The sequence below is a fragment of the Populus euphratica genome, unplaced genomic scaffold (genome assembly GCF_000495115.2).
Source record: "Populus euphratica unplaced genomic scaffold, PopEup_1.0 scaffold105.1, whole genome shotgun sequence".
NCBI classification, from domain to species: Eukaryota; Viridiplantae; Streptophyta; class Magnoliopsida; order Malpighiales; family Salicaceae; genus Populus; species Populus euphratica.
In genome coordinates, this window is record NW_011499990.1 from 238,264 (window position 1) to 262,466 (window position 24,203).

General features: G+C 35.5%; 3 protein-coding genes and 1 long non-coding RNA gene across 8 annotated transcripts; 2 read left to right on the forward strand and 2 right to left on the reverse strand.

The window, feature by feature from the left end:
• Positions 1–894: 894 nt before the first annotated feature.
• On the forward strand, positions 895–8,239 carry LOC105140318 (ABC transporter G family member 15-like). 2 transcript variants are annotated; one of them, XM_011047107.1, is made up of 9 exons: positions 895–1,438; positions 3,758–3,834; positions 4,195–4,656; positions 4,763–4,885; positions 5,532–5,663; positions 6,040–6,324; positions 6,464–6,736; positions 6,834–6,960; positions 7,075–7,546. In XM_011047107.1, exons 1-9 carry the CDS (start codon positions 1,138–1,140, stop codon positions 7,092–7,094), a joined length of 1,800 nt encoding a protein of 599 aa, XP_011045409.1. In that variant the 5' UTR covers positions 895–1,137; the 3' UTR covers positions 7,095–7,546. The 2 variants fall into 2 exon arrangements, with proteins under 2 accessions (XP_011045409.1, XP_011045408.1); XM_011047106.1 differs by lacking the exon at positions 7,075–7,546 and adding an exon at positions 7,558–8,239 and having other exon boundaries at positions 897–1,438; positions 6,834–6,941.
• On the reverse strand, positions 1,978–3,306 carry LOC105140317 (uncharacterized). The gene is made up of 3 exons (XR_845172.1): positions 3,102–3,306; positions 2,698–3,071; positions 1,978–2,321 (listed from the first exon to the last, which is right to left on the reverse strand). It is a non-coding gene; the product is annotated as an uncharacterized LOC105140317 (long non-coding RNA).
• Positions 8,240–11,335: 3,096 nt separating the features above from the next.
• On the forward strand, positions 11,336–17,983 carry LOC105140315 (ABC transporter G family member 15-like). The gene is made up of 9 exons (XM_011047105.1): positions 11,336–11,793; positions 15,123–15,202; positions 15,352–15,813; positions 15,994–16,110; positions 16,274–16,405; positions 16,679–16,963; positions 17,047–17,319; positions 17,410–17,517; positions 17,602–17,983. The coding sequence occupies exons 1-9, from the start codon at positions 11,517–11,519 to the stop codon at positions 17,962–17,964; spliced, it is 2,097 nt and encodes a 698-aa protein (XP_011045407.1). The 5' UTR covers positions 11,336–11,516; the 3' UTR covers positions 17,965–17,983.
• Positions 17,923–23,368, reverse strand: LOC105140314 (set1/Ash2 histone methyltransferase complex subunit ASH2-like). 4 transcript variants are annotated; one of them, XR_845170.1, is made up of 6 exons: positions 22,103–23,368; positions 19,583–19,851; positions 19,360–19,444; positions 18,632–19,278; positions 18,433–18,538; positions 17,923–18,005 (listed from the first exon to the last, which is right to left on the reverse strand). XR_845170.1 is itself a non-coding variant. In XM_011047104.1 (2 exons), exons 1-2 carry the CDS (start codon positions 23,238–23,240, stop codon positions 19,586–19,588), a joined length of 1,404 nt encoding a protein of 467 aa, XP_011045406.1. In that variant the 5' UTR covers positions 23,241–23,368; the 3' UTR covers positions 19,295–19,585. The 4 variants fall into 4 exon arrangements, 1 of the variants encoding a protein (XP_011045406.1); XR_845171.1 differs by having other exon boundaries at positions 19,360–19,446; positions 19,579–19,851; XR_845169.1 differs by having other exon boundaries at positions 19,552–19,851.
• Positions 23,369–24,203: the final 835 nt, after the last annotated feature.

A 24,203-nucleotide genomic window follows, 5' to 3' on the forward strand; every position in this document is an offset into this window, starting at 1 on the left:
TTCAGTACTTTACTTATTTATTGAATTTATAAAGTGTTTAGTAAATTTAAAAATTAATTATGGTAGATGACCCGATATCAGGGTTATTAAAAAAATATTTTTTTTTCTACCAGGATCACATCATTAGTGTTTGCATGACTGTGCATCCAAGTTTCCAGCTCTTGATGTGAATTGATACGATCACAGAGATGACTTTTGCAGGTGGTTATTGGTTATAATCTCATTTATAGCGAATGTCATCAATTATTAATTATTGCATTCTTTTTTATCAAATTAAATGTATTAAAAAATAACATAAAATTATTATTAAAATATTTGAAATAATTTTTTTGATATGATATTAAATTTTAATAGCCAAATAAATATAAGATAATGTAGGCTCATATAAAGATATTTGTTAAATATTAATAAATTATTCTTAAAACTTTATTATTGAGATGATCACACGATAAAATGCAATACTTATGCCTTCAATAAAATGCTATTTTTTTCCTTTTTATAGACAATTTTTCCAATTATTTGTATGGATGAATGTCGATCAAACTTATCATGGAGATATGAGACTTGAAAGTAATAGGATTTGGATTTGACACGAAATATTTGCTTTTGATTTAACTGAAATTGTACATGAACATAATCTTAGATCTGAAAAAAGGAATGAAGAGCTACCGTGCTCGGATGAAGCATGCACGGTAGTTTAGATTAATATATCAGTGTCAAGCATTAAATCCAAATAAAAGCAAAGTTATTTCCATCATTTTCCCTTCGTTATGAAAATTAAATTTGAAAGCTGACGAGAAACATCATGAAAGAGACATGGAGTTACAGCATCACCACGTATTTCAGACTCGCAGCACCCGCATTTATTTCTTGGCTGCCCACCTACACCAATCTATCTGTTTTAAACACAAGCCATTTTAGTGTCTACGTATCTCTCTTTTCTCCTTATCCCATAATCGTTGAATGATCTTTTAATCCCACGTCCATATATAGCATTGATGGTTAGTTGCTCGGTGATCGTTATTTTTTCTCTGGTCGGCCATTGATCAGTACAAGATTAATCGGCACGTTCCTCTTTCTTCTCTCGTGTTCCTCTATCCACTAACTCTCCTAGCTGAAAATTTGTGAGCGGGCACTATGGAGATAGAGGTGGCGAGTAGTAGTTACAGTGCTAAGAGTAGCAGTGTTAGTATTAGTACTAAAGGTGGTGATGGTGGTAGCAGTAGCATGTATCAAGATAAGGTGGCATCGGAAGTTGGAGTGGAGAGGGGGGTCTATTTGGTGTGGGAGGATCTAACTGTGGTGTTGCCAAATTTTGGAAATGGTCCAACAAGAAGGCTGCTCCAAGGACTTAGAGGGTTTGCTGAGCCAGGTAGGATCATGGCTATCATGGGTCCGTCTGGGTCTGGAAAATCCACTCTTCTTGATTCACTAGCAGGTATGATTCATTGCTTGGATCCCCTGCTCGCTCTCCCTCTTACGCGCACACATTTTCACAAATGTGCACAAACATACGGGCTGTGGCAATAGACTAGCTTCTTCCTTTCTCTTTCTTGGGTGGAAAATGGCTGTCTGCTTTGTCTCAACAGCCTCCCAGGACAAAATCATATATATATATATATATATCATTTGTTTACTCCTCCTCCTCCTTGGAAGTTCGCACTGTCCAAATGTAGTTGCTTGGATCCCTTGCTCACTCTCCCTCTCACGCGCACACATATTCACAAATGTGCACAAACATACGGGTTGTGGCAATAGACTAGCGTCTTCCTTTCTCTTTCTTGGGTGGAAATTGGCTGTCTGTTTTGTCTCAACAGCCTCCCAGGACAAAATCGTGTATTTATACATACATACATATATGTGTACATACATACATACATACATACATACATACATACATACATACATACATACATACATACATACATACATACATACATACATACATACATACATACATACATACATACACTGTTTACTCCTCCTCCTCCTTGGAAGTTCGCACTGTCCAAATGTAGGAGTAGAAATTGTGTGTTTTATCATGAGAATTTGGGATAGCATGTCCACTCAAGCTGCCTTCAGTTATCAAATAGTGGTACGCACTGTTCTTTTTTATAGAAAGGTTTCTTGGGCCAATGGAAAGATATGTGAAAGCTCGACCAGACTGCCACAGATACTCCCTTTCCTCTACAGGAAAGTTTTGCATTGACTTGGATACGACAAATCTAATATATTTTATCAAGATCCATGCCTAATTTCCTCAATTATATCAAACTAACCAAGTAACATGGTACAGAGTATTCAGACCATAGTTTAGTAATGTTTGATCGAATTTACAACACCAAAAAAAGGAAGAAGAAGAAGAAGAAGAAGAAGAAGCTGCCCTTCTAAAAAGAACAGTGTTTCCCTCTATCGAGATGTATGTGCCAAGCAGGAGTGAAAGACCACCTTGTATAGAAAATTAGAAATAAAAACTATATCCGAGCTCTCTTGGTGCTCACTACTTTATTTAAAAGAAGTGATTTTACTAATTAAGCGGTAGATTCTTGATAGATTGTCAGTTTCATTTCAATTTCCTGGAGAGACAGAGGACAGACAAAAAAAGAATACTACTCCACTTGATAAATTTAAAGTTTTCGTTTCTTGAGAGTTTAGCGTTATCCTTGATATATATATAGATCGGAAGAGTTTAGTAATGTTTGATCGAATTTACAACACCAAAAAAAGGAAGAAGAAGAAGAAGAAGAAGAAGAAGCTGCCCTTCTAAAAAGAACTGTGTTTCCCTCCTTTGTTAGCGGCTATCGAGATGCATGTGCCAAGCAGGAGTGAAAGACCACCTTGTATAGAAAATTAGAAATAAAAACTATATCCGAGCTCTCTTGGTGCTCACTACTTTATTTAAAAGAAGTGATTTTACTAATTAAGCGGTAGATTCTTGATAGATTATCAGTTTCAGTTCAATTTCCTGGAGAGACAGAGGATAGACAAAAAAAGAATACTACTCCACTTGATAAATTTAAAGTTTTTGTTTCTTGGGAGTTTAGCGTTATCCTTGATATATATGTATGTATGTATATATATATATGTATGTATGTATGTATATCAGCATTTAATTTCAATCAACCCCTTAGCTCTATTATGATATCAGGCAAGGCTCAAGACCTGGCCCGAGCTGGATTTCACAAAAAACAAGTTGATCTCGTGCAATAGTGTTAAAAACTCATGTCGAATTGACTCATAATCCCAGCAAATCTCATTTATATTTTTAAAATATTATTAATTTTAAAATAATATTATTTTAAATTTAGACTTATTTTTTAGATTAACCCTCGCAATCCATAACTTGATCATTGTATAGTTTATTTTCGAATCGGGTTTAATAACAATTCCCCTTAGAGACAAGGAAATGAGTGTCAAGAATTTAAATTACAGAGGAATGATCAAAGGGACTTCATCTTAACTGTAATTTATAGAAGTATTAACTAGCGAGTGATCATTAAATAAAAGATAAAAAGAAAGAAAAAAGACATACTAATCAATGAGCTGATAATTTTCACTCTACGTGATATAACATAGACATGGATACCTATACTGGGTAGAAAATATAAAGGGATTGGTTACTACCTAGGTACTTTGTTAATATGTTGGCAGCAGCATAGCTGATCAAACGTTTTCCTGAATTTTCAACCTTGTGGTTCTGAAATAGTTGACTTGTATAATCTTTTGCTAATAGCATTCATCATCGATCTTGCCACAGGTAGACTGTCAAGAAATGTCATAATGACTGGAAATGTTCTTTTCAATGGAAAGAAGAGGAGGCTAGACGCTGGTGTTGTGAGTACTGTCTACCTATATGCCACATCCAAGTCCAATAGGATCTGCAAATCTTATTCACATGGCCAATTTTATGAGTTGCATGCTGAAAAGGCATTTTAGACGTGGATTGCTAACTCTCCTATGAGCATGTTTCACCCTATGACTTGCCAATAAAATGAGATAAAATACTGCCTAATTGAGTTCTTTAGCACTGAATTCACGAGCATATGAAATTCTTATATTTCAAGTTTATAATAAGCTTCAAAAACCTTGCTGCAAAAGAAATATTCATAAACTATTTCTTTGACCTTATAAGCAGTGTGGTTTTAGCTTAACAGAATTTGTTCAACCGTGTAGTTTACCTGTGTTGAATTTCAGGCTTATGTGACACAAGAGGACGTGTTGTTAGGAACTCTTACAGTCAGAGAAACGATCACTTACTCTGCAAATTTAAGGCTTCCAAATACGATGAGAAAGGAGGAGATTGATTGCGTCGTAGAAGGAACGATCATGGAAATGGGTCTCCAAGATTGTGCTGATCGGATGGTTGGAAACTGGCATTTGAGAGGCATAAGTGGTGGTGAAAAGAAGAGATTAAGTATTGCAATAGAAATCCTCACAAGGCCACATCTCTTGTTCCTTGATGAACCTACTAGTGGTCTTGATAGTGCCTCAGCATTCTTCGTAATTCAAACACTTGGAAATATAGCTCGCGATGGAAGGACAATTATATCTTCAATTCACCAGCCAAGCAGTGAAGTTTTTGCACTCTTTGATGATCTTTTCTTACTCTCCAGTGGTGAAACCGTCTATTTTGGAGATGCAAAGATGGCTATAGAGGTATGAGAAGACTAGAGAAAAGAAACTTATATGCGTGATCTTAGAAATACAAGGTCAAGCTCATGCTGAATTACTACAATCTAATTATTGGTATCCATTTTCACAGTTCTTTGCTGAAGCTGGTTTTCCATGTCCAAGAAGAAGGAATCCTTCTGATCACTTTCTACGCTGTATAAATTCAGACTTTGATGCTATAACAGCTACACTGAAAGGATCTCAAAAAATTGGAGTATGTATCACTTCCAACTGCAACCTTCTGACGTGGTATTTTGAGTAACACTTCCTCATCGCATGTTACTTGTATCAGTCATTTCACAGATGTTAAACATCTTTTGGCAAGCTGTTTCAGGTTCTTTATGCCAATTTACCGGAAAATGAGGAATTGAATACAGCGATAGGATGATAATTTCCCAAAATAGTCATACAGTACATCTGGAATTTTCCTTCTTTTCTCTGAAAGTAGCAAATGGTTTGGAAAAAAAGTACATAGCAGACATTCCCAAAACTACCACCTTTTAAAACTGTATTTATTATAACTGCTCTTTTACTTAACAATAAACATTAAGTTGCTGAAAATTGGAACTTCCAAGTTTTTCAATTTAGTACTCTGATTACAAGTTGCTTCCATGTATGTATATAGCAAAGTGGTGCGAATGAGCATATTTATTTTGACTTTAATCTGAGTTGCGCCAAGTTCAGTTGTTCTGCTCTAAGAAGTATCTCTACATAACTTAATAGATTGTATGACCAGCAGAATTCTGCCTCTGCACAAACACACACATTCTCCTGTGGACGCCTTTATTCACTTTTTGTTTATGTTAATCATGCTGTCATGCAAGACTTATGCAACTGTCCTGTATCCGTCTTGATTATAGGATGTCCCTATCTCGGCAGATCCTTTGATGAGTTTTGCAACAGAAGAGATCAAATCAAGACTTGTTGAGAAATATAGGCGCTCGAACTATGCGCAGAAGGCCAAAGCAAGGGTTAAGGAGATATTAGCTATTGTAAGCAACTGAAATCTCAGATTTTGCAGCACTAATACTTCATTCCTGTCCTTTAGTGCTGTCAATATGCAATCTCACGTCACCACACGATATAACAATTCTGTTCTTTGCTATTCTTTTGCACCAATTACTAATACCAAAACTTGTTCAAAGTTCTGTGCTTTTACACTGCATTTTCCATTAAAAGCTGTAAGAAAAAATTTCCTCTGCTTGACGTGTTTGCTTATCTGCTCTGAATAATTTTAATGGACAAGCTAATAGGAATAATCACTGACTGTAGCCTCTTCTAAACATGTTTGATGAAAACACCTTTTGAAAGTTCATGCTAAATGCTGCTGTCTGTTAAACATTTCTTGAAGAAGCTCATCTATTGCAGGAAGGACTGGAAATTGGAACTCAAAGTGGAAGTGAAGCAAGCTGGCGAAAGCAACTCTCAACACTGACCCGAAGATCATTTGTGAACATGTCCAGAGATGTGGGATATTACTGGGCAAGGATAGTGATCTACATAGTTGTTTCCATCTGTGTTGGTACAATCTATCATGATGTTGGGTATGACTACACTGCGATTTTGGCTAGGGTAGCTTGTGGGGGATTTATAACTGGCTTCATGACTTTTATGTCTATTGGAGGCTTCCCTTCTTTCATTGAAGAAATGAAGGTAAAGATCTTGTTTATGTAGAAAAGATAAAATGATAGAAGAAGAATCATGAAGAAATCTGTGGCTGTGAAAAGATGATGGCATGGTAGAAAGATTCTTAATTTGTGGTCTTGACTCCTTGTTCTTTTATATATAACAGGTTTTTTATCGAGAAAAGCTTAATGGCTATTATGGGGTTACAGTGTTTATCCTGTCTAATTACTTCTCCTCTTTCCCGTTCTTGGTTACGATCGCTCTCCTCACCGGGACCATATGTTTTTACTTGGTGAAATTTCGATCGGGATTTAATCATTACGTATTTTTCTGTCTCAATATCTTCGGCGCCATTTCCGTTATAGAGAGCCTGATGATGGTTGTAGCTGCACTGGTCCCCAATTTCTTGACGGGACTTATTACTGGGGCTGGAATCATTGTAAGATCAAAACACTTCGATCTTCATTAAACATTTTGATTTCTATGTTGGCCATCTGATTTATCGGACCACTAACCTAATCTGGTTACTCATGCAGGGGATCATGATGATGACCTCTGGTTTCTTCAGATTGCTGCCTGATCTTCCAAAACCATTCTGGCGCTATCCAGTTTCGTATATCAATTTTGGAGCCTGGGGAATTCAGGTAATTCTATTAATTTCTCATGCATATAGTGAAGAATGATTCTCGAGAGGCATTAGAAGAAAACCATAATCATGCTTAACGAGATTTTGATAGTTTAACTCTGCATGAGATATTATCTCTATTAATTTCTCATACATATATAGTGAAGAATGATTGTCGAGAGGCATTGGAAGAAAACCATAATCATGCTTAACGAAATCTTGATAGTTTAACTCTGCATGAGATATTATTTTAATGTGTTTCTACAACTGGAAATGCCTGTTAGGAACAAGGAGAGTGGTTTCTTTAACCTCTAGATGAGATTTTACTTGTCTCATTGAGGAAGATAGAAGTGCAAGTTGACTTTGTGTAATGATTTTCTTGAAGAAGTTGGGCTAAACATCTCAAGACCTGCTTTATGTCTCGCAACAAAAAGCATGTCAATAACAACATCATATCCAGAATGTCATAATATAAGGAATAGCTGAGAAAGATGTTACGCAATCTGTTGTCCCTAATCACACATGCATGTAGCCTCATCCCCTTCAGCAGCAAGATTGAAAGAAAAGGATTGGTGAGTGGTGACATATTGACATTGTAGATTTTTAACCCATTCCTTACTCTACTGCAAATATAGGGTGCCTACAAGAATGATTTCCTCGGACTTGAGTTTGAGCCTCTAGTACCTGGTGAGCCAAAACTATCTGGAGAATTTGTTGTCACACGTATGTTTGGCGTCCCCCTAGATCATTCGAAGTGGTGGGATTTATCTGCTATTTATCTCATTCTTGTATGTTATCGGATTCTATTCTTCGTTGTGCTCAAGCTCAAGGAGAGAGCTTTGCCATTCGTTAAAGATCTTTACAGTAAGAGAACTTTGCGAATAATTGAAAAGAGGCCTTCCTTCAGGAAAACACCATCTTTTTCTTCCAGCAGGCGTCAGCCTCTCCACTCACTGTCTTCTCAAGAGGGTCTCAACTCTCCACTCAACTAGGAATCCCCAACAATCTCGAGTTGCTAATCAAGTTGTAATACATTCTGCTTGCTCTTATTGTTATTCGAAGTTCATGCGTACACAGCAGCAGATAATTAAAGATAGATAGTAGTCCTGCCGAAGGTGGACATGCAAGACCTCATCACTATTATTTCTGATGGATGCAATGAAAGCATACATGGGAAGTTCCCGAGCTTGTATTTAATTCTGTGTTACCCTATGTATTGTTGTCAACTTGTATTTTTTCCCCTCTTCTTTATGCTTGTGAATCATGCAAATTTCTTTTCTAGACTCGCCGAATAATGTAATCCTTACATATCTAAAATTAATGTCCTGGATTACTTTGCAGCATATTAAATCAAGAAAGGTATTTGTACTTATAACTATATTTACCCCTTCTCTCATCTTTACCGTTGAAAAGCATCCCATGTTTTTGAGACACAAGTAATATCCAATCATGTGTGTGAAAATGTGCAGGTTCATGTGAGGGGTCCAAGTGACTCGGTGTAGACCTCTCCAAAAAATGGTAGTAAGGCCTTTATACATAAGGTGCTTGCAGGGATGGCAAACCCATTGAAATGAGATAGTTGAGATGTGTACATATGAGTTGTGAAATATATAGGATACAAAGAGAACGGGCATGCATGTTGTTTTAATGTGGTTTTTAACATTAAAAAAATAATTAATGTGCAAATTAGAAAATTTATGCAATTACCTAGTTAAAGAAGAAAAAACAAATTAACATGAATCTGACTTAACCACTACTAGAAAAATAATATCAAAACAAATTAAAAGATACGATGAAAGCACTTGAGGTTATGGCCTAGTAATTATGAAAGGAAGTTGTTTCCTACCTTCAGCACTTGAATTTGATTTTTTTTATGCATATCTATTATCCTTACGATACTTTATTTATTTATTAGATTTGTAAGGTGTTTAATAAAATCAGAATTAATTATAATACACATAAACTAAACTAAAGAAAATTCATATTACCAAAACAAAAAAAAAAAAGTGATGGAAGCACGATTAAAACCACCAGAATCAGCCATAAACATCATTTAAAAATAACGAAGTGGTTGACGCGAACAAATAAATCAATAGAAAAGGAGAAAAACACCCTCATCTAAAGCCTTCATAGCCGTGAAATTCTACTGTGCAAGTCCACATTAGAATTTACTTGAGTCCACAGTGCACATACAGTAGAAAGAAATCACACACAGTGTGGAGTTTTACCTAATTAATGGGATGAGAAGAAAAGGAAGAAGTGAGATGTTAATAAATCCATGACACGATGAAGGAGACTTCTATAAATAAACTTTAAGACATGCAACTGGTAAACTAACTCCCTGGTGAACAGAAATCAACCATTTATTACACTGTGGCAACTACTTGGGACATCGATCTACAACAACCGCCAGATTGGTCAGATGAACCAATAAGGTAAGCAACCCACTCCAGTTGCTAACTTATGACCGAATTAAATATATTGAAGAGGACCTATGTCTGTATTGAAGTCCCTATGTCTGTGGCTGATCTTCATCACTTATTGTCCCGGCCTCTGTGTATGGGGCTGCAGCTGGTAAATTTGTTATTTTCTACATGTTAACTTGAATACCAGAGATACGCTGATTAAAAAAGTATTTATTAATGTTGTTTTTAATAAAAAAATAAAGAAGAATTAATTTTATATTATCTAGTAAATTTGATAAATTTAAAAATAAATCAAATAATTGATAAGAATATAATTTGACTTATCAAGATATATTTTTTAATATTAAAATGATAACATATTAGATCGACTTGTATTATTTTGGGTTAACCTATTAAGTCTGCTATTTAGATCTTGAGACCATAATAACTCTATAGAAAATAATTTTTTTTATATTAAACTTAATTTTCAATCATGAAATTTAAAACAAAAATCAACTTAAAAATGAGTCGAGTCAACTTAGATTAACCCATGAAACATAACTCATTAGACTCGAATAATTACAAATAAAAAATTTTTATAAAATTTAATTTATAATCACCCCTAATGTTGAAGGGTGTAGTTCAAAAAATTAATTAAAAAAGGCCATAAAAAATCATCTGAGTCAACCGACCAAACTTGTTACCCGGATCATATGATCAAGATAACTTCATAGAATGCAAACTAAAAAAAATTATGAAGCCTAATTCTTAATCAACCCAATATCAAATAATGAAATTAAAATGAAAACCAACTAAAAAATGACAAAAAAATTTGAGTCAATTAACTTAGCCCACAACTCGATCCATAAGACTATAATAACTACATAAAAAGCAAGTAAAAAGATTATAAATCTCAATTTTTAATTTTGATGAGTTAAATTAAAAAAATAAAATAAAGGCAAAAAAATTACCTAGGTCACTTAGAGTTGACCTACAAAACCTAGATCATAATAATAAGATAACTCCATAAAAAGTGATTTGAAAAAAATGATAAAGTATTATTTTCAATCGAATTAATATTAATGTATGAAATTAAAATTAAAAAATGAATACAAAAAAAGATTAAAATAAACAAAATTAACCCATAAAATTAGTGATTTGGATTATGAAACTGAGATAATTTAATTAAAAAAATATAAAAAATTTATAAAGCTATATTCTAAATGAATTCAATATTAAAAAATAAAATTAACAAAAAAAATTAAAAATAAGAAAAGAATCCAAAAAAATATGATTACCAAAGCGAAAAAGTTAATGACTGAGAGTCCTGACTAGTGTTTGCTTAAAAACACTTGAGCACATGACAGGGAAATAGTTAGGTCATCCCCCCTCCTTCACAATTTTATTTTCTTCTCGTCATATTCTCAATGCTCACAAAGCAGAATAAGTAGGGTATTACAGCTTGGGTCCTACTCCATTTGCTTTGTTCTTATACCTCCAGCTAAAAAATGTTTCGATCGAGCTGCATGCCAGGCAGTTTGTTGGTTGTGGGCTTTGATATTAAATATCAGCAAGAAAAGGAGGTCATGAACTACATCTAACGCAACTGCTCAGTTTTAAGAATGCTTAAAGGCATCTGCTCCTTCTTCCATGAACAAGGCCCTAAATTGTGAACCCGATAATCCTAAATTCAGTTGATAAATTGTAAATGAATAGTTCTGTTTCAGAAAATGTTAATCCATTTGAAGAAAAATGTGTGATTGCTCAAAAACACTAAACGAAATCGGTTTGGAAAACTTCGTAAATCGTGCATTCTGAATTATTTTTTTATTCGACCATATTCTTATATTCTTAATCGAATTTTTTTAAAAAAAACTCAATGATCTATGGTAGAGATTATTCTACGGGCTGTTGAAATAGAGGCTACTCTCATTTTCTGTCCTGCACCTTATTAATGAAGAACTGATGGTGGGTTTGGTTCTTAGCATTCACTGCCTATTTAGCTTCATATAACTGCTCCACCAGCACATGCCAGTGCCAGCAGACCATTTCTGCTATATATTTACTTCTCTTTTCTGCTTTTCCTTGCTGAGTTTGGAAAGCCATCACCCATATTCTCACCAGAAGAAAGTAACAGCTCACTGTTCTCTTGCTTTCAAATCCCAACTTGAGAATACTTGTTGCATGTTATGGAGATAGAGCAGGTTACAATGAGCAGTGGTGTAGATGGTGGCTCTGGCGCTGGGAATGCGGAGGCAGGTTTATCAGGTGGAGGAGGAGGAGGAGACGAAGCAAGGTCCATGTACTTGGTCTGGGAGGATTTAACAGTGGTTCTGCCAAATTTTGGTAGTGGACCTACAAGGAGATTGCTTAAAGGGCTAAACGGGTACGCTGAGCCTGGTAAAATCATGGCTATTATGGGTCCATCTGGGTCTGGGAAATCCACCCTTCTTGATGCATTAGCAGGTTTTTACATCCCTCCTGTCTCTCTCCCTCTCTCTCTATGTTGCCAGCCATTTTAGTGTGTATGGAGCACAGGAACTCTCTTCTGGATTCACTTCCACGCACGCACGCACACATGAGGAGTAAAAAGTTCAAAATATTAGATATGGTAGAGCGCATTGTTAATTAATTACTCAGGGTGCAAGGTGCATACATCCCAATGAATACGAAGCATATTAACAAGCAAGCTCTCATGGCGTACTCTTCCTCCCTGCATAACATGTATATGGTGTGTCGATGAGGTTGTCGGCAATAATTTTTTTTTGGGATTGTGTTTTGAACATGTAACATATCATATTAGCCCTTTAATTTAATTTTTTTTTGGATTCAGTTCATCTTTTCTTGTTTGTAATTTTTTTTTAAATTAATTATTTCTAATTGTATATTATTTTTAATTCCATTCCTGATAATTTGATTTTTATTTTCTTAATTGCTATTTGTTTTGTTTTGAATTATTTCCTTGATTGATTTTTTTTTTTTTAAAATACCACCCCCAAGCATTTATTTTCATTTAATTTTTGTGTCAAATTTAGTCCCGCTTCTTTTAATTGCTACTTCTTAATCATTTTCTTAATGGATTGGTTTTTTACAATTTCATCCCTTAATATTTAATTTTATTTGATTTTTATGTTGAATTTAGTCCTAATTCTTTTAATTGCTATTTTTTTATATTGATTTTTACTCAATTTTATCGCTTGATATTTGTTTGTTTAAGAATCTAGTTTCTTTATTTTTTCGGGTTTGTCTTTGATGGGGTCACATCAGTCTCATAACACGGGTCATAGATCTAAAATATTAGTTCGAGTCGACTTCCATCTTTTTTTAAAGCATTTTTAAATATTTTCTTACTGGTATTTTTTAAACTTTCTTGTTTATAACATCATTCCATTCTCATGTTTTAGGTCATGTGTTTAATTTATTGGCTTGAGTTGGCTGCTAGGTTCGCTCGAGGCTCTTTTGCTTATCTTTTTTTTTTCTTTGACAAGTTTTTAAAATTTATATTTTCAAGTTGGCTTATAATAAACTTCATGATAGAGGATCCAGGTTTTTATAGGTTTTGAGCTTTTTAAGATTTAACTATATTTAGGATGTTTGTTCAAGTTTACGTAGTTTTTATATATGTTTTCAATTTCGCTCTCTATGCTTATTTTATCTTTAAAATTTTCTCCTCATTCTTTTATTTTTTTAATTGCATTTGCAAAAAATTTTAGTAATATATTTTTAGTGATCTCATCATTTGAAATTAAATTGATTGAGGGTTATGTTTTTTGATTGAATTTGAATAAAAAATTTTGGTTTGCTTTCAACAATTTTTTTCTATTTTACCCCTTACCTTGCTTTCAACAATTTTTTTCTATTTTACTCCTTACCATTTTTTAATCTATAAATAATCCATTATATGACAAATGATTTTTAATTTCACCTCTTATGATTTTTTAATATTTCAAGTTTGGTTTTGATTATTTTAATTGCAATTTTTGAGGGATTTTTTTTCATATTTTAGGCCCTTTTTTTTTTCGCTACTCATTTTCATTTGCAAGTTTTTTTGTTAATAGTTTTTTGAACGATTCTATTATTCAAAATTAAATTGGATGATATTTTAGTTTTTTGATTGAACTTGGGTCCATGATCTAATATGTTGCAGTTTTTTAGATTAGATTAGGTTTAGAAAATTCACTTGGGATTGCTCTATTATTTTTTCTTTTATTTAAAGTTGATGTTTTTTTTTTGAAATTTGACTCTTTTTTTTTTCTGGTTTTCTTTTTGTTAGGTTAGTATCAGATTATTTGATAATTTAGACTAGCTTTTTTTTTTTTCTGGTTTTCTTTTTGTTAGGTTAGGATCAGATTATTTGATAATTTAGACTAGTTTATTTTTTGTTTTTTCTATCTTTTTTTCATTATATTTTTGGTCAATTTATTTATTATTATTTTTTCATATTATTGAAATTGTTACTTTAATCAATGATTTGAGACTCGATTTTTTTTTTCTGTCATGTTTTTTACATAAAAAAAAAATATTATTCCACCCATGGAGAAAACGCGGGACCATGTCTAGTTTTGTCTAAATTGTCTCTTATCTCCTCAGCTAATTAGATGTTCACAAACTTAACTGTGATATTGTTCTTTCAAAATGTCTAGTTTTGTCTAAGTTGTCTCTTATCTCCTCAACTTCTCACGCTCTTTCTTCTCTATGAAGCGGCTATTTGAGATTAGACAAGAGGCTGTACAATTTGGTTTAGTAGGGCATGGCATAACATTGAACCCCTGGATGATGAATGTAGTGAAAATGGTAGAACAAGCAGGTAAGGAGTTAGGTCCAAAGCTGCTCAACTCAAGCATGAGCATTTATTACTAGCTACGGGAAAACAAAATCTTAACTGTGTTCTGCAAGCTTGAAAATACCTTAATGGGCATGCTGGCCATTACATTTCTAGGTTTCATTACATGCCTTCGTGGTCGGTCCCTACCTATCCCAACGATAACCTTAAGCAACAGCCGTTACTGCTATACGTGCATGGAACTAGCCACCCAGGGTTTCTTACATTAATGCAAGCATATGTAGGGAATCAGGCACATGGGGTTCACAGAACGAGCACGATACAAATTTATACTCAGTTGATGATAGTTAATTAAAGGAGATCAATCCCTTTAAGTTATTTCCTTTCTCTTTCAAACTTTTCCATTTCAAGTTCTAGAGATGGTGGGGCAATGCAGTGATTTTGTGTTTAAACCGATAAGTAATCATTAATTTGTCATGATTGCATCAAAATCCTGATACTTGTTTCTGAGATGGCCCGATTCAAATCTAGATCGATCTGTACTCTGAATTAGTTGTTGGTTTGAACCAAAAACATTGATTAAATTACCTTTGGAGCTTGGCCTTGTCCCTTTATATCGATCGGGATAACGACTCAACATGATGCTTTCTTTGGGGACAATTGATTGCTAACTAACACCATGATTTCCCTAAACAAAATTTCTCTTGGCAGGATTAGTTGCAGAGGGCACAAAACGTGACCTTTTGCAGTTCTTCTCAAGTTTTCTTGTTTGGTTACCTTGCCGATGAGCTCATCAAGCCACCACTCTCCCTTCACGTTCAATTCTATCCCACCACGTCCAAATCTTAATTCATCCAGTCGTCAACCCGAGTCCATGCATGCAATCATATATTAATAGAGTTGATTTATATAGCCAGTGAATATAAGGGAAATTACTGACTTGGATATTGTCACTTGATTATAGGGGGGTAATTCTGGTTACATATTATTGAAATATATGAAATTTCTGCAGGGAGACTCTCAGGAAATGTTTTGATGACCGGAAACGTTCTACTTAATGGAAAGAAGAGGAGACTTGACAATGGTGGTGGTGTAAGATTCTAGTTTTCTGTGTTCATAAAAAATAAAACAATGAAAAATCATATATCTTAGCGCGTCCAAATACAATTTGAAGTAAATGACATGATTACTTATTTCCTACACACTTGTCTCTCTTCTAACTGTAACATTAATTACCACAGGCTTATGTAACACAAGAAAATACATTGTTGGGCACTCTCACAGTTAGAGAGACCCTCACTTTCTCGGCTCATTTGAGGCTTCCAAGCAGCATGACCAAAGCAGAGATTGATGACATTGTAGAGGGGACAATCATGGAAATGGGTCTCCAAGAGTGCAGTGATCGGCTAATTGGAAACTGGCATTTGAGAGGTATAAGTGGTGGGGAGAAGAAAAGACTAAGCATTGCACTTGAAACCCTCATTAGACCACAACTTTTGTTTCTTGATGAACCTACAAGTGGCCTGGACAGTGCCGCGGCTTTCTTTGTAATTCAAACTCTTAGAAATATTGCTCATGATGGAAGAACCGTTATCTCCTCCGTTCACCAGCCAAGTAGTGAAGTTTTCACTCTCTTTGATGACCTCTTCTTATTATCTGCTGGTGAAGCAGTTTATTTTGGAGAAGCAAAGATGGCAGTAGAGGTACAAGTGTATAGCCATTCCCTCTGGAATCAGAATTCAACATGTTTTCTCACTTTTCATTTTGTTAAAAATATGTGATGCGCATCTTAATAAATATCTTAGAATCAAACTCAAAGGTACTTATTTCAAACGAGAATTCTAAATTGCATCTGAATCTTACCTAAAATGCTAATCTTGCAGTTCTTTGCAGAAGCTGGATTCCCATGTCCAAGTAGAAGAAACCCTTCTGATCATTTCTTACGTTGTATTAATTCAGACTTCGACCTTGTCACTGCAACTCTGATGGGATCTCACAGGGTATGTGCATGTATGCTGTAGCAGTTTAGCTATTGCTATCATCACTTCTGGATAGAAAAAAATCAAAGCTTTTTTCGTTAGCTAGATCATGATACCTGTCCATCCCTTATACTAGAATTTTATTAAACTGAATTATAATTCTTCTGGTTTTCTTTAACCTAAGGAAATTCAAAATCCATCCGATCCCTTGGTAAATTTGCCAACAGCAGCGATCAAGGCATCTTTGGTCAAGAAGTACATATCCTCCAATCATGCAGTAAAAGCAAGAGCAAGGATTCAAGAAATCTTGGCAATTGTAAGCCGTTCAAACATTTCTGCATCCAATGCATATTAATTCTCCTTCATCGTAATTATCTCGTTTGTCTCGTTCTTGCATCCGTCAGTGATTAGAGTTCTCAGGATGATCTCTTAATGCATATCTTAAATGCAATTTATAGCTGGTTTTTTCCAAGTTGTGCTCGCAGTTTGCATGTTCAGAAGGCATTGAAATTTTTAAAAGGACAATAATAGCATTCTCTTATACCACTATCTACTGTTTTTCATGAACATGAATGCTTCACTACTGCAGAAAGGGCTTCTGATTAACATAAGAGGGGAAAACCAAGCAAACTGGTGGAAACAACTTTCAACACTGACAAAGAGATCCTTCATTAATATGTGGAGAGATTTGGGGTACTATTGGGTTAGGATAATCGTCTACATCTTGCTGTCTATTTGCGTTGGTACCATGTTTTTAGATGTTGGCAAAGGCTATACAGCAATATTGGCCCACGGAGCTTGTGGGGGATTTCTGTCAGGGTTTATGACATTCATGTCCGTTGGAGGCTTCCCTTCTTTCATTGAAGAACTGAAGGTAAAATACTCCTTTTGATGAAACTTATAGGAAAGTACCACGGCACTAGTTCAGTTTTAATTAAGCTTTCGATTTTTATGCAGGTTTTTTACAAGGAAAGGCTCGACGGATATTATGGGGTTGCGGTGTATACACTGTCAAACTTTCTTTCTTCTTTTCCCTACTTGACTGTGATGTCATTTGGTACCTCCAGTATTACCTACTACATGGTGAAATTTCGATCTGAATTTTCAAATTTTCTGTATGTCTTCATGGCCCTTTTAAGCAGCATAGCAACTGTAGAGAGTTGCATGATGACTATAGCTTCGCTAGTCCCCAACTACCTAATGGGATTCGTTATCGGATCAGGATATATTGTAAGACAGCATTCTAATTCATCTTTTGCAGCCCAATCACCATTCTTCCTATAACTTAATGGTTTCTATTCCATTGATATTGGTTTGTAGGGAATCCTAATGATGACCTCTGGGTTTTTCCGATTGCTGCCTGATATTCCCAAGGTCTTCTGGCGCTACCCAATTTCTTACATCAACTTTGGCGCATGGGGATTGCAGGTAGGGTGTACGCAAGATTGAATTTTATTTTAGTTTTTTCTATTTAACTCTTGATATTTACCACTCCTATAATGAGAAACGCAGGGAGCATACAAAAACGATATGATTGGGCTGGAGTTTGATCCTTTAGTACCTGGCGGTCCAAAACTGAAAGGAGAAGAAGTTCTTACAACCATGCTTGGTATTAGTCTTGATCATTCAAAATGGTGGGACCTAGCTGCTGTTGTAATCATTCTCATAGCTTTCAGACTCCTCTTCTTTGCCATTCTCAAGTTCAAGGAGAGAATTCTCCCCGTGTTTCGGAAACTTTGTGCCAAGAGAACTCTAAAACAACTGAAGAAGAGACCGTCTTTCACGAAGACTTGTTCACCCTTTCCTTCAGTAAGGAACCAACCTGCTCAGTCCTTGTCTTCGCAAGAGGGTCTCAGCTCTCCAGTTCCCTACTAGGCTCACATGACACACACACGGCCGCAGTGCTCAAACCCAGCCTGGAATCACATAGAAAGTTATGGTAAAGGAAAAACAAATAAACAGATCATACAATGACTTGCTTTCTTAATTAATCATTTAAAATCTTCTGCATTTTGTGTATTCTAGAGAAAGAGACCTGTCAAAATTGCTTTTACCAATGAATTTCACGTTCTAACTATTCAAAAACATCGTTGGATAATTTCTTCTGCTCATACGTCAAAAGGTATGCTTTGTTCAAAATGGTGGCAGGAGGTCCTCGGTAACTAACTAGACAACCTCTATCCGAGTCCCTTATGTGTCATGGAAAGTAATCTTTCATTGGGATAAGGTTTGAAGTTCATTTCTTTGCAATTTGAAGAAGCAATGCACATCGACACCTAAAAGCACTGTAATTTGGGCATGGCCTGTTAAGCAATCTAGCGAGAAATAAGCGTAAAAACCTGCCTTTTCCCATGCTGTTGAATGTGCCCACATGAAAGATTAAAGTTGAATTCTCACGAGAAGGTTGCCGGCTGTAATCATGAGCCTAATTTCCAGTATGTAGTCCGAACTGCGAACTCCAACAGTATCATTTTTCTTTCTAGGTGAAAATTCCCTACACAAAAATAATGCACAGAATAGAGTAAAAATAATGCTTACTCACGTAAAGTATGATTGTGCATATTGGCAATTACTAGTTGTAGCTGTCACCATCTTTGAACCTGAACCTTTCATGTTACACAAACCATTCTAAGGTAAAATCAAGAGTAACATGCATCAGTCGGTCCATTTATCTATCTATGCACTTCAAAATAATATATATAAATTACAACCTGTAACAACAGCATAATTGTAAGCGAACTGCCTGGCTGCAGGTCCATACCCAACAAAGGTTCTCCCCCAACGACCACAGTCAGCCACCAATGAAATACACAAAAGAGAGAGCTGATATGCAACCCCCAACATCACAAAGAAAGACAACAAAAATGATATCAGATAAATTGAGAGTCTACCGTGCGAGCCACAGTATAAATGTCTCGTGATGCACGGTGAATACATCAAACCTTTCAGTTTTTTTTTTTTATATATAATCAACTAAAAAGACCGACAATCTAAACTGCCCATCTCTGGCAAAGAACAAAGTTGAAACATGCTCACCATCTTCCAACTACGACAAAGGAACTGACTGAAAACACAGTGACTTGGGGACAGCACGCTAAATAGAAACTTGTATGATGCATAAGCCTTAAGCCATGGTTTCTGAAACATCTAGCTTGTAAATAGGAATTCTGTGAGGGTATCAAATATTCACTGCAAAATGTGCAAATCAGTTCAGATAAACTATTGTACCCTAATAATATTTCTCATTAGCAAAAACCAGAAATCCATTACCAAGAAACAACTAAGGTGCCATCGTGCTCATGAAATATAATTGCATCTCACAAGCAAATATCATCTCTCTCTTCTTCTTTTTTCCCTATATTCCATAAAAAAGTTGAGTTTACAGAAAGTCAGTCAGTTCACTTGTCAGTCCTAATATATCAGTTAAAAAATTTATAAATAAAATGCTAAACTCAAATCAACCTCCCAACTCCACAGATGGTTAGGAAGTTACAGGCTAATGTTTCTTCTCCTTGGTGACACCATTTTCAGAACGATTATCAAACCCATGGTAAGGAACATCAATCATGGGCTTGGGAACTGGACGTCCTCCAAAATCCTCTGGAAAGCATTCAAAGTTGGGGCCAAAGTTGAACTTCACCACACAATTTGGCTGACTGGGGAAAGTGTACATTGAAGCAGCAGGGTAGTAACGACCACCAAATAAATCCTTAAAAGCAACACCTTGACAGACTCCATTTTTGAAGAAAGATATCTCACTTCCTGCACAAAGAAAATAATTTTTAGAACACAGTTAATAGTAACATCGACCTGTCAAACACGGATTACATATTAGCATACCAAGATTAGGGCATGGATAAACCAGGCTCAATTTAAAATAGGAATTCCAGCAAGTTATCATCAAGCTTATGTCCCCTAGCTAGGCATTCTCTGCCTAGCAACCCAAACACTGTATTTTCACATGATATTTCATCAATAACTTGGTGAGTTCCATAAAATATGCCCCCCAAATGCACAGCATTTAAGATAATATTCCATTCCATCAACAAATTGGTGAGTGTGAGATCTTCTTTCAAATGCAAGGCATAGCCAGCAGAAGATTGGTCAGGCATGTCCATTCCATCAGAATAAGAATCTAATGTCAATGATTCACTTCACCTAAGAAAACGTGAAAATGATATGTGGTTTCTTTCATATCTCAAAAACAATCTGAAAGATGATACAAAATTTACAACCTGGGTTACCATCAGCGTGAACAGGCCAGACCCAAACCAAATCAGATTTTTCCAGCTAGATTCAAAGATTTCTAACTGCTTGGAAAGGAAATCTAATAGTCACAGACTGCGCACATCATATGGGTACCATCTTCATGTAGGATGGAAACTCTCATCTGCTCGTAAAGTAGCCCACCCTTGACTTAAAAAATAGAAGAAAAGGAAACTTTCCACTTCTCTCTTCCCCTTCAATTATCCTGACTACCCCTACTTCAGACTTTGAGATTGGGTAAACTCGAGGTGCAATTTCAATCACTTATTTGTAATCGTACAGGTTACAAACCTTCTTGTACATTTGGAAAAGACCATAAATGCCTAGTCATTTGGAAATCACAAATTCCCACAAGATCACAGACCTATTTACTGAGAGAAGAATATAAATGCCATGTGCAAAGCAGGTGGTCTATCTCCTCTTCTTAACCTACCTTAAACTTCCACAATACCACCAACTCCATGTTCAATTTTTTATCACAACGCTGAAATTTCTGGAAACTAATGCAACAGGGAAAACAACAGTTGATGTGCTTAAAACTACTTTACCACTAAACTTAGTGTGGCGTGATTGATGTGAGTGAGGGTAGATTCAACCTTCAGAGCACCACCTTTTCCATGCCACCTCCACTCCCTCGGCACAGAAAAACCAAGTTGCTAACCTCAGCATAGCAGAACTTACGCAGATAGAATAGAAAGGGCTGAATTGGCCAGCCATTGGAAGGCCATATAAGAAGCTCTGCATCCACGATTGAGGACCTATTCTACTAGCATTCGCACTCAAAGATTGCCATAGCTCTTCTATGAAACAACAAGGAACTCCCTTGCAACTCACAATACATTTCAAGCACCATGCTATATCACCTGATCAATTAATCTTGTATTATAATTCCAGGTACGTGTGCTGCCTACTTTTACTCTTCCAACTGATTACACACCTGTCTTAGAATGCAAGAGAACAGCTGAGCTTTAAAAGGAGAGCTGAGTTATCTTATCGTTATTGACCTTCTGTACTTGCATGTATAGTAAAATAAGCCTATCCCCATTTCCCGGAAAAGAATACGTGTAATCAAATTATCAAGTGACATACACTCTCAATAGGAGAAAGTCTCAATTTTTTCTCCAAGAAGTCAACAATAAATCCGATTACAGATAGGAGGAAGTGGAATTACAATTAAGGGACAACATGGAACATTAAAATTCTAACAGAGAGCATCCTTATGCATAAAAAGAAAAAAAGACCATCGTAGTGACAGGATAATCATCCTTGAAAACCCCCACACAATCAAATCTACGAGGCAGGAATCTCCTTCCGATCCACACCATTAGCTAATATATGTTGCACAAGATTCAGAGTTGTTTTTAGAGGGTTAATGTCAGCACATTACTTACTTCCCATCCTATATGCAATTAAAGATTTTTAATTTAAAGGAACATATAATTCAAATTTAAAGCAACTTTCTTAGCTAAAGTCTTGATGCTTATACAGTCATGGCACTTCGTCCAATCCTAAAATCTCTTATTCAATACAAGAAAACAAGAGGTCCATAAAACCCCTAAAATTCCTTGATGCAAACCATAACCAATGCCATTAACATCAAACAAAAAAGTAACCTAAGAAACTCGTTACTTAATCAGCACATCGCAACACACTCAAGTTGCAAGAGTACGCACATGCTCAACAACATATGGAAAACAAACACATAACAAATCCCGCGTTACGCAAAACAAGAAAAACATAAACTCACCAGGAACAATCTTGGGAGGATCTTCCTTATCATCAGCAGCACAAACATACCTCTGTCCTTTATACCAAACCAAATGAGCAGGTTTAGGAGTATACAACTGCCCCTCCGGCAAGTTAATATAAAACCCAACAACATCCCCTTCCTTATAACCTTCCTCGCCATACTTCTCCCTCAATGCCTTGTGCACTTTACTACCATCAATATCTCTGTACCCAAAACTATTCCCATCATACCCAACCGGCGCCTGCAAATCCCCTTTCTCCGTAGACCACCCAAGTCGTGTGTGGCCGGTTTCTCCTAAACTAACCACTTTAATTTCAAAATACCAAGCTCCTTCACATACCCCTCTTGTAGCTCTCACCATTCTATACCCTTTAGTACTCCCTGCACTCATCCTATCTTCGCTCAATTCGGCTTTCTCTGCTTTATATACTCTAGACAGGCAGATTTTTAAGGCCGAGGTGTCGTCGCTTTTGTCAGGGAATCTTGGGACTGGAGAGATCAAAACAGTGTCTTCTGATGGTGTGTTTTGTGGGTTTTGTTTTGTTTTTTTCTTGCCTTTGCGTGGGGATCTTGTGGCCCAGACATTATTGTTGTTCTTTTTCTTCGACTTCTTTTTTGTTGTTGTTGTTGTTGGGGTGATTTTGGTTGGTTTCTTGAATTCGTTGGCACCATTGTTGTTGTCGTTGTTTAAGATTTCTGCTATTGTCGTAGGTTCTGCTGGTTCTTGGCTTTGTGTGAAAGAGGAGAGTTGTTTTTGTTTTTTAGGAGGTGGGTCTTCTTCACCTCCATCGTCTTCAATGTCTTCGATTTCGGTGTCTTCAATTTTGGGAGATTTGGTCGTGGGCTTCTCGTTGTCGTTTGAGGTTGTCGGGTGGTCTGATTCGGAGAGGTATTCGGAGGCTGGTGCAAAGGGGTCCTCTCCTTGAGGTTGTTGGTTGGAAGTTGTGTTGTCAATTGGAGTTGTTTCAGCGTCGTTTTGAGGTGGGTCTGTGCCGTTTTGGCGTTCCTCGAGATCAATGGGACTGATGGCGGGAGGAGGAGAAGGGTTGTGGTTGGTGGCGCTATTGTTGGTTTGTTGTTGTTCTTCGTCTTCTTCTTCGTCTTCGTCTTCGTAGGTGGCTTGAAGGGAATCCATGAGGTCAGGGAGGTTTGGACTGTGGATTAGCAATGGAGCGGGTTAGAGTTTTTGAGCGCTTGCGGACGGAGGGAGAAATTAAAGACAAGAATTTCAAAACAGAAGTCAGAAATGCTGGGGACATAAAACCCTTGATTTTCCCCTTAAAACCTTTTTATTTTCAGGGTTAATATCGCCTTTTTGCCTTCAACTTTTGCTTTTATTATGAATTTTGCATTTCTATATAAAAATAAATGTATAGATTTTGTTTTGCAAGAACCGCATTCGTTAAGCGTGTAAAAAAATAAGAATAACTTACTCATATTTATTCTTATTTTATCGATATTTTTTTTTTAAAATCTGATGCTAATATTTTTATTAGTATTTCATAAATCAATATTAAATATTCTCTTTTTTTTAATTTTATTATAATTTTTCATTTTTTTTGGCTTTCAATTAATTTTTTATTTAATACACACACTAATTTCTTAGATATTAAATCTAAATACATATACTTTTAACACGTATGGCATAGATTAACAAAAATTGACCAGAAAAGAAGATTTATATATAAAAAAATGTATGAGGTAAATTAATAGAAAAAATATAGGAATAAAAAATATTATTAACTCATTTTTATTGGTGAATCACATAGTTGATTGACACATAGATAGTGTGCCTGGTGATTAATTATATATTTTCATTTTAGGAGTTGATCTATAAACCAGGTATCAATTAAATGGCAAATTGGGGTTAATCCCAAATAAAAATGGTGAATGTAATTAATACTAGTTATTTGAGCTGCATTAAATTTATGTTTTTAATCAATAAAAAAGTAAATATATAAGTTTTTAAAATATTTTTTTAATTTTAATTATAAATTAAAATATCTATGCATATATTTAATTAAATACATTAAGAATCATTTATGTTAATAAATATAAAAATTAAAGTGTTAACATGTTTATTCAACTCGTTTTATTG